At 44.4% G+C, this 18,691-nt stretch overlaps 1 protein-coding gene across 2 annotated transcripts in view; it reads right to left on the reverse strand.

Annotated features, from left to right (window-relative positions):
• The window catches only part of COX10 (cytochrome c oxidase assembly factor heme A:farnesyltransferase COX10), a 135,735-nt gene that overhangs the window by 7,001 nt on the left and 110,043 nt on the right, over window positions 1–18,691 (reverse strand). For both annotated transcript variants that reach the window (XM_037001405.2, XM_073234757.1), the window contains one exon: window positions 8,270–8,502. In XM_037001405.2, coding sequence (XP_036857300.1) covers window positions 8,270–8,502 — 233 coding nt within the window. The remainder of the gene's footprint in view (window positions 1–8,269; window positions 8,503–18,691) is intronic.

Below are 18,691 nucleotides of genomic sequence, written 5' to 3' on the forward strand. Positions count from 1 at the left end.
ATGTGATTTGTAAACTGATACTTGAAGATGGTCCCTTCACACAAAATGTACTTTCTGCTTCTTTTAAATGTATTTTCTCATTTTCCTATCTAACTTAGACTCTGTATACATCTGGCTTAATCATAAATGTCTACTTCCTTTCTTTTAATCAAATATTTGTTGGTATGAATGTATACAATACTGGACATCTGTGAAGTAGGGGGGCATGGTTCTCCACCGAGCAACAATTTCCTGAGGTCATGATGCCACACGCCCAGCTCACAGGCTACACCAGGGACTACCTGGATGAGCAGGGCGTCATTTCCCTCACAGACAGGAAAGAGAGGTGAGCACATGGAAGCTGTGTGTGTGCGAGTAGCTGGAGAGGGCCCATATCTCATGGGGCCCTGCTCTGATCAGGGGGACATTGTCAGTGGGGCAAGGCCTACCCATGTCTTCCCAGTAACTCTTTGAAAATACGCGCGTTTAGAAACCCTTTCAAAATGGCTGTCAATCATTTGCACACCATGCCACCAGGGCTGTCCCCTCTGCTCAGGTCCATCATTGCTGTCTACAGCATACCTCCACCCTTCCGGGCAAAGCCAGGCAGTTCCAGCCCAGTGGGTCCCAACAGTCTGAGGCTCTGACTCTATACACTCATCCAAGGGGAATTCCTTTTGGAATGGGGTTCAAGGTTTCAGCTCATTTTCTCTCATGCCTGGGGGGCTCCCGTTCAACCCCTTCCCACCTCCACCCAAACCTGTTCACTGTCATTCACTGTCCACATGGCCTTGAAAAGGGTGAGAACCGTCCGCAGTGACCCGGGTGATGGGCGGGAGGCCTGCCCTTGCTGGCACAACAGGCTTTCCCCAAACGTGGCCCTCGGTAGCTTCTCTGCTCCATGACTGGCATGTGCGGGCTGCCAGGGTCATGAGGTTATGTAAGATGGGTGCTGGCTGGGGAGCGAAGCCAAGTCCAAAGTCTCAGGGTCACAGATTTCAGAGCCCTTCTTCCGGGGGGGCGTCACAACAGAGCCTGTGAGACAGATCAGCTTCCGCTGGGGGGACAGACCTCGATGGCGTTGTACATAATGGGAAGAGGCTGGGGGGACAGTTTATTAACCGCCCAGCGACAAAAGGAAAGAGCAAAGTCCTTGAAAACAAGGAACAGAGTTGGTAGTGACCGCCTGCCTGCCCTTGAAGAATTCTTTGGAACGCCTCAGGAAGAATGAAGAGGTGAACAGGAGCTTGGGGGTCCCCTTCCCTCACCTGGCTGCCCACTGCCCCTGCCCACGGAGGTTCACCCGCAGGGAAAGATGGGAGTCGAGGCAGCACACAGCTCTGACTCCGAAAAAGCGCCCCCTCTCCTTTTCTCTTCTCCCCATTCTGCTGGAGGCAAATTATAGGCATCTGAGGGTCTCTGAAACGCACCATTCCCTTAGCTCACATCTTTAGGTCTTTCCATGTTTATCACCCAAATACTATTTCAGTCATTGAAAAGGACTGATTAAATGTGCACTCTGGGCTGGCCACCATGTCTACCAGAGGCTGCTGCCCAAGCATCATCTATCATTTCCTTCAGGAAGGCGTTGGTCCAGCTCCCTAAGAGCCTGTGATAACAGGTCAACAGCCGGTTCACCCCGCAGGGCTCACAAGACCCAGTGCCCTCAGTACCGAGGTCGGCCTTCAGTTAAACAGCCAGCCAGTCTCTGGTCTCACACGGTATTTCTGATATGGTCTTCCTTAGCCTTGCTTTTTTTTGTCTTTTAAGAGAACAGGGCTCTAAATATCGTTTGGTTTGCTAATATCCCCATGATAATTTCACTCGGTCTTTAAAAATATCATTTATCTTAATTAATCTGAAGCCCTGAGGCTAGTTACAGAAAAATCTCATAAAATGAACACAGACATTCATTCTCAAGTTTGATTTCAAACTAAGACAGTTTTTTAAAGGAAATCTTTAAAAATGCTTGGTTTACTAAAAAGTGCCTGGTACTTAACAAAGCCCTCAATAAATATTAGTTGAATGAGTGAGTGAATAAAGCTCCTTTTATTCTATTCTGTTTTCTCATCCTGGAATAAAGGAGGTAAATAAAGTGAAACCGTATTTAACATTTTGTAGTTTACCAGCTGAGGCTAAAAAAACTCATTCTCTTTTTGTTACTAAAACCATCCATCTGCCAAATGTCACTTCCCGATAAGAGCGCATTTCTAAGTCCTCATTTGTAACTGAATGTTGGCTGACATAATTAATGTTTACCACACAACATTTGAATACAAACCAAAGGCAATTTACAAACCAACTCTATAAGCCGGACAACGAGTCCCATTCCATAAACTCCCAAGACCTGGGATTTATTCAAATTTAGGAAAATGACAAAGTAGAATCTGAGCCTTTTTAAGAAATGGATGTGATGGAAAGAGAGGTGGCCTTGGCTTGAAGGTGGGGGAAGGGGCCTTTAACCTGAAGCCTCTGAGATAAAACAAACAGCCTCTGGAGATAAACACAGTTAAGAGGCCTAATGCGTGTGGCTTCCAGGCCTGCTTGGAGCTGGACCGCCTGCCGTGGGGCACTTATCTGCAGTGCCCTCAGCCCCACAGCTAGGCCCCAGGTGGTTCTCACTCACACTGCCACCTACCACACGCAGAATCGAAATGCACACCTTGGATGGTAAGACAGCAAGATGCCAGAAAGCAGCCCTTTATTTGGCCTTCTTGGGTTTTAGTTGGTCAGTATTTTTAATACATTCTGCTAACAGCAGTTAAGCTTAAAGAAAAAAAAAAATTAGGCAGGTGGGAAGAAAAGGCCTCACTGTGAGTCTCAGGTAAAACCCCATTACAGCGATGACCTTTTTGATCCGAGCACAGCCGCAAAGAGTGCCTGGGTTTTAGAACAGCACTCTGACGCGCACAGCCCCCTTGGAGGCTGCTGCCACTGCATGCTGGCAGAGAAAAGCTAGCTGTTGACAATTCTTTTGTGCAGCTATAAAACAGTAAATACCAAGAACTAACATTTGTTTAGTGGTAGCTTTTACTGTTTTAAATTTTTAGTGTTAGCTTCACAATTTGCCTACGCCAGCCAGTTGCACTGCCCCGCCCCCTTCCGGCCTCCCTCAGATGGCTACCCAAGTGGCAGACCAGGGAGGCACTTTCGAACAATGGGGCATTTCAAACAACGAGAATTTCTTTTTCACTGTCGGATAAAAAAACAACAAAGTAGTGGTTGGGGAAAGAAAATCAGGGGAGGTCCTTACAGCTATTTCACATTCTGTGTCCTTCCTGGGGGAGGGAGGCACCATACTTCCTCAGGGTTCATGCCCTCAAGAGGTCTCAGCGGGCCCTGCAGCCACCAGAAGCCCCCCGAAAGAGATCTAGATGCTGAGAAGGGGAAGGGATACTTCACACTGACATTTCCTTATTGCACGAGCTGTTTGGGATGTGCACCATTTCTACAACTACTCATTTCATTCCCCTCCTCTCAACCAAACAGCTGATTCCTTCCTGGCGTCAATAGGAGAGATTGCAGGATTTCTACCTCACATGGCCCTGAGCTACTTCCTCTCCAATCTTGCCCACCATCTACTGAGGCCCAGGAAAGGGCTTTTGCTAAGGTACAGGAGTCAGGGTGACTGGGCAGCAAAAAGGTCAGTGTTGGGTTTGATGTCCTGGTGAGTAGCCAGGGACAGCGGCCCTGGGCGGAGGGGCAAAAGCCAGGATTTTATCCAGTGGCCTCCACCTCCCTTCAAACAGGCTGCATCCACTACCACCTGGGGACTCACTGGTGTCAGTAAGTTGGTCTTTCAAAGGAGGGTAAGACTGATGCTTCACAGAACTGAAAGGATGCAATTTTGACTGGGAAGTGGATAGGGGGCAGAGCGCAGGCCTGGGGTAGGCAGAGTCCTACTGGAGGGGAGGAAGCGGGGAAGAGAGGGTGAGAATAGAGGGAAGACAAAGGCAGGCTTCAGGGACTTACTGATTTCCAATTCCACGGTAGAACCAACTTGCTGCACTCCAAACACTCCTGAAACGGGACCTGCTGCCTTCCTGCACACACCTCCAATGGGCTTCAGTAAAGAAGGACTGCTGAGCAGGGCGGCTCAGCTCAGCTCGTGTCCCCTGCCCACACTGTACTGCTTGGCTTTCATGCCTACAAAACTCCACATGCTCTTCCCTCTTTTGGAAAGCACTTCCTCTCCTCAAGTAGGCTGGTCATGACTTAAGTCACTAGTCATTCTGCTCCAGTCTTTTTAAGCCAATCTGGGGAGGTTAAGAGAGCCCACAGCCCTCTGAAGACCCCTTTCCTGCTAAAGCTCTCAGCCTGCTCGTTTATTTGGTTCCCTGCCTGCCTCTTCCTTTAGATGCTGGGATAGGACTTCAATGAGGACAAGGAATGGGTTTAGTGGTTTTTGTGTCTCTCAGTGCCCAGCACACAGCAGGTCCTCAGTTGGCACCTGCGCAATGAAGCGGGCATGGGACCAGGTTATGAAGGCAGTTAAGTCCCAATGGGTACTAGTCCAGGCTGGTCTGCCAAGTGGGTGTCCTCCCAGCCTCCTCTGCCCTCCTCACCCCCCATCTCCTTCCCTTTCTTCCTGTTAGAGTATTCCAAAGACATCCCCCACTCACAGGATTCAAGTGATCAGTCTTTGGAAGTTCAAAGATGACATGGTTTGGAGATACCACAGAAGAAATGAAACACTCTGGGCCATTTTTTCTCAGGAAGGCTTTTTCAAGCAAACATGTCTCCTAAGATAAGAGTCTAGATAAGAGCTATAACCTCTGTGGATAATAAAAATGACACCATTTGTGCATCTCAAATAACACCCGCTGCCCACACCCTTTTACCAAATCTCTAAGTCTAATTTCTAGGTATTCTAACAGCTAGAGTTCTCTGTGGTTCTGTCTTTTCAGATGTGAGGGATCAAGCATGTCCTGGGAATTTATTAGAAATGCAGATTCTCAGGCCCCACACCAGACCTACTGAATCAGGATTCTGAGTTTTATCAAAGCCCTCTAGGTGAGTCTGATGTGCACTAAAATTTGCAAACCACATTTTAGACTTTGGTGAGCCCACAGGTATGGTCTTGTACAATGCCCTATTGTTTAAAATGCAAACTCACATGAGGAAAATGGAACACAGGTTCATAAGGATATCAGTTTGTTCTTCTAGGCAGTGTTGTCTACATGCACTTTATGCAAGGATGGAAATGTTTTACATCTGCACCATTGATATGGCAGCTACTAGCCCCACAACGCTCTGAGCATTTCAAACATGGCTACTGGGACTGAGGAACTGAATTTTTATGTTTATTTAGTTTGAATTTAAATAGCCACACGTGGCTAGTGGCTAGTGGTATACCCTAATGGACAGTGCAGTTTTAGAAGATGACAAAACTGTATCTATAATCATATTCCATCTAGTTCCTAAAATCCCAGCAATACAGATCTTTAAACTGCATGCTCTTGGATCCTGCCGTATTTCTTTGTATCGCTTCCCTCCTTTATAGTATCTTGTATATATAGTATAGTATATAGCTGGGGTTCAGAAAATATTTGGCAACTGACCTCAGGTTAACTGAGTTTGTCATCTGTAAAATGGAAGGCACTGATTCACTGGTTCATTCATTCAAAGATTTACTGCTTATCTCAAGTTTGCTCTAACAAATTAATGTTTTGAAACTTTTTGAAGCACTTTAAAGCATTAAGTAAAGTAATATTCTTTCCGTGTAAAGCTGACAAGGCTTTAAGTATATGATTCGTCTGTGGCAAATTAGAATTCTGAGGGCAGTAAAGCATGTCCTTATTGTGTGCCCTGCAGTGCATCTTTAAGATTTAAGGAAAAAGGATATAATAGAAGTCAACCTCAAAAACTGCGAAGGGATTTCTCTTTGGGGTAACACACATCTTTCAGACCACTTTGCTTTATGCTGGGGTCAGTTCAGGTAGATGACGGGTCTCATTTTTCAAGGTAAACATATATTTTCATCCTGTTGCCTAAAGCAAGGTAAAGCCTGGTCCTTAACTGTCCTTCATTCGTGGTTTGTATAAAAATGATTAAATTTGGATTCAGAAAGACTATACCCAAATTAAAACCTTTTTTTTTAAATTTTAAATTTTAAATATGACTGTTAACAATTTAGCCAAACCCAGACTGCCCCTGAATGCACCTGCCTGACTGGGAGGACTCAGTGCGAGGACTCCCTGCTCACTTGGAGGGCATTTGCAAAGCTCTTTCTTTCTCTGGCTCTGGATGCAACTCCAGCTAATACATGCTGAGGCTCCAGCTCTTCACAAGGAAACCGCCTGGGAGTGTGACAAGGACCTCCAGCCCGCGGCAAGAACCTGGGTGACCAGCAGATGAGGGAGGTGGCCCTGGATTGGATTGCCCTGCCCATCTTCAGTGATACCCACCCCTGGGGCTACAGGGTGTGGCCTGCCCTGGCTCTGAGATGCCCCAGAGGGAAAAGGTAGTTTGGGGGTGCCTTGTTCCTTTATGGCTGGTGTGAGGAACCTGCTAGGGCCGTGGCCCTCCCAGCAGAATGCGCGGTTACCAGAGAGGTGTGGCCGGGAGCAGCGTCCCCAAGTGCTGAAGCTGCACGGCACAGCTGCAGATGGGAGGGCACTAGAGGACACAGAGCCTGGGGAGTTACTCAGTTTCATTCACTCCACAGCAAGTGTCTGGGCAACCACCAGGAAGGTCTGGAGGGGTACGGGACAGGAGTGAACAGTTGGGTTAAAAGACAGAGGTAGTGTGGATCCAGTCAAGGTCTGGGCTCCAGGTGGAACTGAGGCGGAGGAACCTGCCCAGGAGTTTGGCGGCTTGCAGGGGTGCTCTTTAAATTTAAATTGTATGCCAGGGGGAAGCCCAGACACCATCTAGCCCAGGGGTGCCAAGCCTTTGCTCTCCACCCTCTCCTCCCTTACACAAGGCAGACATCACTAATGGACCCTGGTGCTCTTTCCCTCCAAGACTGGAGGCACCTCACAATCTGCAAAACAGGCCAGGTAACAATTACAAATCGCTCAGTTTGCTGACCAATGAAATGTCATGACCTTTCATGATCTGCACAGATCCATCCTCTGTACAATGAGGAATACTTAGTAAGAACTCATTTAATCTGCACAGCCCCATGAGAAGGGATCATCATTAGCCCCCTGTGAAAGACAAGGAGACAGTTGCATAAAGAGGTCAAGTTCTTGCTGAAGGGCCCCAGATAATGAGCTTGGAGCTGGGCTCCACACCCAGAGACCCCTGGTTCGTCACCACAATGCTGACACTGTCCACACATGGGTGAGATTCTGCTTGTAGGTTATCACAGAGCAAATAAGCACCTATGTTTTAGAATATTATATTTATAGATTCATGAAACTCCAACATGCACAGGATATTAAAACCACTGTATGAGACAATCACAGTAAAGGTGTAATTGCCTTTGTAAGCTTGCCAAATCAGAATGTAAAAGCTTTTATGAAAAGTTTCAGAAATGTGACTTACCAGGCAATGGTTTATGGCCCACTGCCTTTTGATCTCTTCTGTGAAAAATACGTACTTACATATATTGCAGGAAACCTCACCACTTCCTTCCTAAGTGTTGGTCAAAAACACTAATTACTTGACTAATTAGACTGTGAAACTTCCCTTACAGATGGTAAAATGGGCTATTTTCACCGCACAAATTTTGTTGTGACATGTCACCAAAAACATGTAGAAATGCTTCAGTGGGTTTACTGTAGACAGCATGAATAATTTAAGCATATCATATAAAAACAAATAAAAAACTAATGCAAATAGTCTGTTCTTTCACAAAGAGGGAAAATACTGGTTCTGGGTAGTAAAGCACTGACGCAGGAGACCTGTGACACGGCGACGTCCCCTCTGACAGGCGCCAGACCCCCTGTCCTGATGTGGGCACCCCAACCGAGTCCTCGGCCTAAGCTGCACGACGCTGAGGACTCTGAGTTCTTCCTGTCGCCACAGGCTGAGGCAGAGTGGCCCCCTTCATCTCCTCTCGCACTCCCTGCCTGGCAACGCCTATGCTCACTGGGAAGGCAGAGGGCACAGCCTCCCTTCAGCTCTGCGGTCACAGTGTCTCAGAAGGCCACCCTGGCACATTTGCCAAAGGAATCAGTACTGGAGACAGTGGAGCCCAGTACTAAGCAGTGCAGGTCAGGGAAGGGACGGCCTCTGCCCAGCCCGTGCTTGCAGGGGAGCCCCTGGGCCGTGGTTCAGGCACCCACGCGCAGGTGTGTTGAGAAGCTGAGACTTCCCATGGGGCTGGGGGAGGGGCACTCACCTGCATCGAGGCTGCCGGTGGCCGCCGTCCAGCCCATGACAGGTGGGATGGCCCCCACAATGGCGCCGACCCAGGTGTTGGCGATGCTGAGCCTCTTCAACGGGGTGTAGCAGCAGGTATACAGGAAAATGTTGAAGACCCCCAGGGCTCCCGTGAGTGGATTCACACCCCAGGTCAGAAGGGCAACCCCTGGAACAGCACAGCAAACGGCAAAGGACACAGCTAGCAACGGGCTGAAAGACAGCAGAGGACACAGAACAATCACTTTTCAGTCCAGCCAGCTGCGCCTGGAGACTCAGAGCTGCCGAAGAGCACACCACTATGTGCGGCGTGGCACCGGGGTGGCGGTGCTCTTCCTGATCTGCCAGCTGGGACCAAAGAAGTGAAGAGAGGGTAGAGCACCCAGGATTTGAGGACAGGTTCTGCCATCCCCAGCTGTGGGGTGTCTCCCTTGGGTCATCTGTTCAGGACAGGACAAAGTGAGAAGTGAGGACTGAGACAGTGGCTGTTCTGTGCAGGGCTCTGTTCTACGGGTAGCGGGAAGCAAGTGCCAGCGACCCATAAACACCTGGAACACAATACTGTAAGATCTGCGTAAAAAACAGTACCTTAATTCTGGAAGCAGTTCTACCCATCTGTACTTTAAAAACATCACCCAGTAAGTATTAATAGGTGACAAAGTGTGCCCACGTGTATCCCCCTGTGACAAAGCACAGACTCAGCATGGCACCAGCTTTGCACCCACAGTGCAATGTGGGGGCTGTGCTGCAGGGACAGGGCACTTCAAGTTCAGTTTCAGAGCCGTGACTTGTTTTACAGGAATGCGATTTTCAGGAGGAGGTGGCACAATGCTTTATATGTAATAAGGATTGCCAAGTGAAACTATAATAGTGATGACGATCAGAAGTCTGATTCTCAGCAGAGCCCACTTTTTAATTTTGTGAAAGACTTTTGAAAGCGTAGCTGAATTGGATCTACTAGTTCCTGATTACGTGCATGTTTATTTACCCTTTCTTAAGAAACCTCAGGAGGTTATTCGAGGCTGCCTTTTCCCTACAGAGGCCATAACTGTGCCTTGTGGGGAGACTGTGTAGTGTCTGGAAATCGCACTCAATCACAGCACCCACAACGTGGTCCCTGGGAAGCAGGCATCAATGGTGAGCAGCTTTCAGGGTGCTCTGCCTTTAGCAATGGCCAATTCCTTTGCCCCTTCACCCTGCGTCCACAGGATAACATCTATCACTCATAGGGCTGCAGTGCGCATGGCAGGAGAGGCCCTGTGCCTACACACTGCACCTCCATGAAGAAGACTACCTTGGAGAATTATGCCACAGTAGGACTCAGCCAGAAGTGGGGGCCAGGGGAATGGGAGAGCCCACCAGTTGAAAATGCACATGATGTCAGGGCCACAGATCATGAAAGCTGGAAGTGACTTGCTGGAGAACTCTGGCTTCTGCTCTGATCTGATGACCAGCATTGACTCTCCTTGCAGGTCTGTGGCTACTCTGCCCAGAAGGTAGAACCCAACAGAGTGGGAGTTTGGATGGAAACAGAGAACGTACAGGGGACATGCTGTTAAGGTGCTTGTGACAGAAGGACTGGGAGACTTTTCAGTGCACACTCAACCATGAGGGTTAATTTCCGAGCTCCCTTCCTGGCTACTTCTTGTGAATCATGTGGTCAGTTTCCAACCCTTACTCCACCCCCTCAAACTTTTATTCTGCCTGGTCCTTCCACCATCTCCATCCTGTAGATTCCCATTTCTGAATCTGCTCAATGACCTCTTGTCTCTGCTCCTGCTGGAGAAATCACACAAAGGGGCTGTTTTCAGGGGATGGCTTCTGAGTGTAGGTGCTTGGCTGGGAGGGGGGGGTCACCTCTCCCCTTGCTCAGGGAGACTGTTGTGACTCCTCTCCCACCTTCCCAAGGATCCAGATTTACTCCAGCCCCAATACCCTCAACAGACGTCCTTCCCTCCTTGTGTAGCAGTGACACATGCCCTTATCTTTCTCCCATTTGCACTGAAGAGCACATTCTCTCCATTTTTAAAGGAGAACTCTCCACTTTGCTCTTATTTAATCTCCTTCCAAATCTTTTATCTTTTGTCTCCACTGTCTACTGACTTCCTTGCATCCTCAGATCACCTGCTTTGTCTGTATTTCCCCCAGGTTCTTACTACTCCTCCTGAAACCAAGTATCCTGATGGAGTGGAAGACACATGAGTCTCTATTTCTCTGATCCCCTCATTTCCTATTTGTTCCAATTCTCTCTCTCACCCCTGGTGGAACACACTTCTCTCAGGCAGTGATACACACATGGGCCCTGGGGCCACCTATTTTCAGAGAGCATACAGTGTAATTTTCCAGATGAAACTTAGGAATATGCCTCTGTGCTTTTACATATCATGTATGCCCAGGCAGGAGAATTTGCATGGCTAAAAAGCAGTGCAAATACTGTAACGGTGGTTCTTCTTTCAGTCAGGCAGTTTATAGCTTATAAGAACAGATTTTTTTTTCCTATGGGACTGTAAAAAGCTAGTTTTATTTTGGGTGGGAGAAAAATGTGGCTCATAAACATTTTAATTTTTCCTGAATTGGACCTTGTGTAAAAAAAAGAAGGTTGTTCACTCCTTTTCCAAGGTCTGTGGAAACTGGTTGGATTCAAAGCTATTAGTGTTATGAAAAGCCCTTTTAGAAAAGCACACATGAATTTAATTTATTGAGATAGGCAATTTTACGGGGAAGTTTGGTTTCTGACCCTTGTCAGAATCACAGAAAATCATGAGGCTTAATTTTGGTGTTTAAATCAGTGTGTTCAGGGGTATGAATAAAAATTGGGTGGGTTTGACAATCCACGTAAACAAAAATAATATTTACCCAGGTAGCCACAACCATTCTTAGCACCTAGATACCTCAAGAACCCATTTCCCTCCTGGCGCAAGGAGCCCTGAATCGGCGAACTTCAAGACTTTCTTGTGATCTGGGCAAAGGAATTCCAATTGCAAACTGTGAAGTTTATTTTCCTATGACACTTTATTTTTCTTAAAACACACGTTATAAAAGCAGTACATGTTCATTTCAGCAATTTAGAACTACAGAAAATTACAAAGAAGAGATTCTAAAATATTCAGAGAAACATATTGGTTTCTATCTTTCAGCCTTTTCCCAGTCATATATCTGCTTAAAAAATAATGAAGAACATACTGACTTGTGGTTTTGTTAGTTTATTTATTGACTGGGGTTCATAGTTCTAGTTGGGATAAATTCTTAGATGTGTGATTGTTAAGCCAGATGACATGCACATTTTTAGGGATTTTGACCTACACGGCCAGTCTGGTCCACAGAGTTCATAGTTTACACTCCCAAGTGGAGTGTGCTACTCTCAACAGAGAAAGCCTACTGCTAGACCTGTATCAACAGGGAGTATCAAAGGAAAACATGTTTATTGAGATAGATAGTATTATCCCGATACTACAGATGAGAACCTGATATTCATCACAAGTAAAATAACTTGGTAACAGGAGCTGTGCTCAGATTTATTTGTTGGTTCATTCATTTAATCTAGAGCTCAGCAATAGGTATGTGGGCCCACTGATGTCATACGACTTACTGCTCCTCTTACTTCTTGGGTCTGCTGAGGGCCTGGGGTGGCTATGGCTTTTAGGCTGGTCACCTTCGGCTGGGAGCAGCATTTTGTGGGTTTAAAAGTTCCTTCAATTTATCCCACTGAATAAATAGCCTAACTTTCTATTGCATTCCTTGAGATGAAAATGACTTGGAAGCACTGAACTAAAAAACAAAAGATCTGGGATATCATACGGTATGGCCTTGTCCTGGGGCACTCACACTGGGATGGGAGACAGTAACACAGGCAGTGATGATCCAGAGCAGTGCGACAGGAAGCGCACGGGGTCTGTGAGCGTGACCCCAGTGTGTGCGGGAGTCTCGGGGGTGGATGGGGAAAGTTCTAAGGAAGAAGTGATGTTTAGACTGAGACCTGGTGGAAGGGTGGGAGATGGGCAAAAAAGGGCAGAGGGAGCATCTCGGGCAATGGGAGCTGAGAGTTTACAGCACACCCCCTCACACACCCAGAGTCAGCCTGAGGGTGGGGGGTGGCAGGAGGCAGAGGTTAGGAGGGCCACACCGGCACACACGAACACTGCTTCTGGGCAAATGCAGGATCAAGGATTCTCTCTCTGTTCTAAACAGGGAAGAACATGGTCAGATTTGCTTTTCAGCAGGATCACTGTGCCTGCCGCGATGGCCAGCGGAGATGGGCAGTGTTCCTTCACCTCCCGAGGAAGTTCACCAGGCATGTTTGAGGAAAAAGAATCATGAGCACACCACCGCACAATTTTTATTGAATGCTCAGTTGAAAGATACAGCCTTCGGCTAGTTGGTACCTTTAATCTACTTTCCAGAAATTCCAAAATACATTGGTGGAGCAAACCTGATCAGCGGGGAGCAGGTGCTCCCTTTTCACTGTGCACCTCTTTGGCAGACCCACATGAAGGCGAGCATAGTTCCCATTTTTAGCTCCACTGTTTTGGGCTCCACTTTGTCTTTCCCTGATCTTTTTTTTTTTTTTGACTTTTCTGGGGGTGGGGGGACAATTCTGTTGCATTTTACATACCTTTGCAAGTTGGCTTAAATCTTGCTTGAAATAAGGCCGAATAAAAGAGTTAAGTACACAAAGGGTGACTACAAGATTTTGTTTAGAATCTTTATGAAGACTGAAATGAAATACATAATGAAATACATCAGTAAGAGAAGCAAAGAATTCTTTCTGAAACCGCAAGCAGGAAGAGAACTAGTAAGAATAACGCTTCTGAGATAGAGTATGCACCAAGGGGCATCTGGGTTATTTTTCAGTTTGATTTACCATGAAATCTTTAAAATCATGGTGATGTTAAGTTGTTTTAATAAACAGATCTATTTCTGACACAGAAAAAGATTAGAAAAGCTTGTTCATTTCTCATTTCAGTTAAACACAACTATGATTTTCTGTCTTAGTGCTCATAAAAGTCAGAGCTAAATCCCAAAGACCTGAAGGGCAGTTCTGTCAAAGACTGATTTCTTGTTATTGTAGGTCAATTACTCAATATATTCTTCCTCCTAATCAGACTGCTCAGTCATTAATCAAAAAATCCCATCTGCTTTTCCCACTCCCAGAGGGGTTTCGGAAAGTATCCCAAACCTGGAGACACATACACAGCACAGGGTTATTTTTCCTTTCATTTATTCTTTATTTAAGTTTTTGTTAGTTTTTTTGTGTGTGTGCTCCTTTTATAATTTGAATTCCTCGGCAGGTTGCTTCCATCTCAACTGCTACTCTGAAGCCTGATTTCTAGAAGCAAGTCTAGAGAAGGCTAAGCAGGCTTCTTTGGGGTTTCGGATTGAGCATTATCTGAGGGGAGCGGGCTAAACTGGAAGTGGGTTAATCTGAGTGTGGTCTCTGGATCCACAGCACCGGCACCTAGGAACTGGTTAGGAATCCAGGTGGTGTGCAGGCTTGCCTACACCGGAGACCCTCCACTATACCATTACTAATGTGATGCTGGTCCCCCTGGGGCATGTCTGACCAAGTGACATAGGCTGAGCCTACAGAAGTCCCCCATCTGCCCTCTACCTCCACTGATGACCATGGCTGGCCTGGGTAGGCTGCCCATTTTTAGTTGTCTTTTGAAATATTCCAAGTAGAGAGAACACAGGGCAGCAAACTAGCTCTTTTATCAACTGAGGAACAGAAAGCAGCATATCTATCCCTCCACCGGCCCCGTCCATCCACCTTGATTGAATTAAGTCCATCAAGTGTTTTGGATAAGTAGAAGCATGCACGGCAAAGCCTGAATGACTGTGGGCTCTGGGGGACGGGTGGACTGGGGTTCATTGTACTGTCTCTACTATTGTCTCTTGGAACATTTTCAAAAGGCAATTGTTTTAAAAAATGCTTCAAAATTCTGTTTGTTTGTTTTTTTAATTCTGGTTTCCATAGAGTATAGCATAACTAAACTTGTTGAATAGGCAGGCACCAGGTGGTCTGAGTTCAAGTTCTGACTTGGATGTTAACTAGCTATGCAAAAGTGGGCAAATTTCCTAACCTCTTCTGTTCCTTGGTTTCCTTAGCTGAAGTAAGAGGCGTATTAGGGTTCTTTTGGTGGTAAGGTTGGAACCCAAGCCAAACCAGCTTTCACAAAAAGGCAGTAACCAGACCATAGGGAAGGTGGTAGTTCTACTCCACTGAGCTGTGTGGTCTTCTTGAACAAATTATTTAACACATTAGCCTTAATTTCTTTATCTGTAAAATGGGAGATAACTTACCGCACAGAGTGAAGAACTAAATGCATAAAGTAAATAAAGCACTTATCACAGTACTCACTCAATGATTCACTTGTTCGTTCGTTCATTCATTCATTCATTCATTCATTCATTCATTCATTCATATTTCTTACCGCCTATACAGCAAGCCACTATGCTAATTATGGATATACAGCAATGAACTAAATAGACAGAAAAGTTTAGTCTAGAAAGGAAGATAGACAGTAAATGTAAATGCCAGTACTATGAACTCTCAAATGGTAAATAAGTTACACGAAAAAGAATAGGAGAAATGAGACAGAATTGTTTAAGTAGGGAGGGCTTATTTAAATATAGTTGGAGATGGGAGCTAATAAACATGCAATAAATTATTTTCACTGGTTTATTTTTTTCAGGCTTAAAAAGTTATGTATATATATATATTAGAATATGAAAAAATATAGGTACACATACTCAAGAATGTCATTTCTTAATTATAAATTATAAATGTATGATGGCTGTGAAGCATGTTTGTAATAATAATTAAAATGGCAAAAGTATTTTTATTTTATTAAAATTAAGGAGTTAACTGTATTCTATCAAATTACAAAAAAGTAAGCCAACACCAGGAAAAATCAGATTGATCACATGTAAACTACTTTTAAAAACGTTGGCACTCTTGCATATCTACAGCAGTAGCTGTAATGACCTTTCTCAAGAACAGAGGACTCAGTGTATCTATGAGTGGTTCTCATTGAGGTGAATTTATATAGGGAAGGTCACAAAAGTGGGTGAAGTGTGATGATACTGCAAATCATTTCTGATTTTCAATAAAAAGAGAATAAATATATGAATGAGGAACATAGTACTATTTGATGGAGGGGAGAATGGCAACAGAAAAACATGTAGCAATTTTCTTGAGCTTAGAAAATTCTTTTATGTTCATTCACTCACTCATGCAAATAGGTTCATGGCTCATGCTGCGAGCTGAATGATGATTTATTTTCAAACTCATATCCAAAAGTGAATCACATTTTAAATTGAGGTATCTTTCTACTGAGCATCAGTGCCTGGGACCTTTCCACTTCTGCCTTTCCTGCCCAAGGCTACAGCAGAAAAACTAAGAGACCTCAAGAGGGGAGAAATTTGTCACCACATTTCTATGAATTATTTATTCCTCCTTTATAATACAGTATTTCTTTGTTTACTAAACACCAGTCCTTAGTAGTTCTACCAAAGGAGAATTTTCTAAAGAAATTAGGAACAAATGAGAAGAAATATATATGCTTTAATCTGATGCCTACTTACTGCACTTAATAAATGTAATTTAAATTACCTGACTTTTAAATAACTTACTGGAGAAATGTGGCCTTTTTGTTTAAGCAGTGTGTCAGAGAAGTCTATGAAATGTTAGATTAAATCAAGAAAGCTTTGTATTTTAAGCAGCTCTGCAGGGTAATTAGTTTATACAGAAATTAATCTCATACCTCTTCATTTTTCCAAAATGAATTATTTTTAAATTACAAAAAATGTCCTTTCTTCAAAAACAAAAGAAAACTGAAAACTTTAATCAAACCAAGCCAATTTAACTTTAATTTCCTGCCTAAATCCCACATATGAGCTTGGCCTGAGTTTTGGGGGAAAGTCCCTACAGGTAAGTGTTTTGAAAATGTCTTCCCAGAATCTTATTTAGTAATTTTCTATTTCTGAACAAGTCTCAAGTTATAGATACTGCAAAGTAACAGAGGACTAATATAAATTCAGAACTTAAGGAATATGTAAAGAAAATGACACAAAACGTATTTTAAAAGAAAATTAAATATAGCATTTTTTGAAAAGGTATAATTTACATATAAAATGATGGTGACCTGCTTACAAAATTAAATTTAAAAACGTGTTTTAGACAAATTCAAGATAAGCAAGCATTTTTAGCATGGTTATATTCAGAACATGGGGACTGTGGCATCCTATTAAGAACAACTTTTTTTTCAAGGACAGAAACAAAGCAGGTCTAAGCTAAATGAGTTTTTGAAAATTGAAAGAGTCTTACTGATCTACAAGGGAGATAACAAAGATAGGCCAGGGGAAAAAAAAAGTTGAAGATGAACTTTACCCCATTGTTGACCTGTGAGATTCAGCCTTCTAATTCAGGGAGAAGCAAATGGTGACTCTTGAATTATGCTACATCGATTCAGCTTAGATTAAGAGCTATTTGTACAAAGTGTCTGGGATTTTCAGAGAGGAGATTCTTACTGTTTGATCCCATCCATGAAAATCAAGTTTCTAATGTGGTGGTCCAACCTCAGTGTATTTCTCAAACTCTTTGAGTGCAGGGACCACCTACTGAATTTCTCCGTAGCCCCTTCTCCCGTATACCTTGTGCCTGCCACATGGGAGACACATGCTTTTCTTTTCCTGGTCGAGCCACTTGGCTTAATTCCCTGACAACTCCTCTCCCCCTTCTAATTGATAAGATTTAAAAAATGCAGCTTTGCTCACCTGTATAAAATAAGGGTCAATGAATTTTAAGGAGCTTTTGAAAAGGTTTAATGAAACACAATTTATACAAAATGAAGCTAAGACATAAAACTGCCCATCCTTGTAGCTTTGTAGATCACCTGGGCAGTGTGTACCTGTGCACCCACTCAGAGAGGAGGCTGCAGATGGGACCACTGTCTCCTGCATGCGGGCTGGGTAATCAGGGCCTTCGGTCTGGACCAGTGTTCGCAAAGGCACACAGCCTAGCGAACAGCTGGCAGTGTAAAGGAGAAAGTGGGCCTACTAAAAACAGGAGTGGTGAGGAACTGTGGAAACTGCTACTCAGGTCTGGCTGGCAGAACCGTGTGGGAATGTGCAAAAAAAAAAAAAAAGCCCAACAATCTGGGGTTTTATGTTAAAATTTTCTATTTTTAAATGCTGGCAACTGTAGGAAAGCACAGCAGGCCAAACACACAAACGCCTCTTCAGGATTCAGCCTGCTGGCTGCTGTTTGCCACCTGTGGTCTAGGTGAAAGATGACCCTTGGGAACAGCACAGGGTTCCTCTGCCCTAGAACTGACCCCCTTACCCACAACATCCCACCCCCACACCTCTCAACACTTCTCACGGCCTTTTGTGTGGCCATTATTCCTCCTCTAAGATTCAGCCTCCTCTAAGATTCAGCCTCGTCATCAAACAAGTCCTCCTGAGAACATTTTCCCTCACCCTCCTCCTTCCGGCCGGGCCCTAGGGGTGGTCCACATGCCCTGAGGTTCTCACCCACCTCTGAGGCCTTATGCTGACAGGCTCTGTGGCCTTGCCTGCCCATCCCACCACAGCTTAATTTTTTTTTTTTTAGTGCCTTGACTCTGTACAATTAATCTTCATATTCTTTGCAACCAAATGTTGGTTGGTGCTCAAAATGTGGATTGAAACACACCTTTGTACAGACCATGCAAAAGAGAGAAGACTATCTCAGGTCTACCACTCACATAACAACAATCAATGGGAAGTGCATTTGATCCTGTCAAATCTTTTCACATCTTATTTGAAAAGAGAGGAAATAAAGTGATAGGACCTAAGACTAAATCTATGACTCCAGATCATTTGTCTAATTAGACTCCAGATTACTGATGCTCCTATGACTTACTTCTAAGTGGTTAACAAGCAACTAAGTTACTGTGATATAACAGTCAACTTTTTATTCATATTTATTAAAATATCTGAATTTCTTTTATTATAAAAAGATATGTGAGAACTGAATGTTCCCCCACCCCCTGGACTGCTGTCAAGAAATGTTCACAACTCATGATGCTTTGAAATAATCGTAAATGCCTTCTTTTTTGTTAGGGCAACTAGAAAAAGGAATCTCAACTTCCAGAAAACCCCAGTGTTCCTTTCACTCACCCATTGTTAGCGCCTAAGTGTGAAGATATGCACGAAAATGTTTTGTTGACTCTTCCTACCATGGCTCATAATGCTGAAATGATTTTATTTTAAGAACAAAGTTCTCTACATTAGCACTACTATTATTAAGTTGAGACTAAATTTGTTCTTCCTGTCACCTCAAAAGCCTGGTTAACACTAAAAGAGATTTCTATACTTATGAGATGTTTATGTTCTGATTACATTTGCAATATACACACAC

The sequence above is a fragment of the Manis javanica genome, chromosome 4, assembly GCF_040802235.1.
Source record: "Manis javanica isolate MJ-LG chromosome 4, MJ_LKY, whole genome shotgun sequence".
Lineage (NCBI taxonomy): Eukaryota > Metazoa > Chordata > Mammalia > Pholidota > Manidae > Manis > Manis javanica.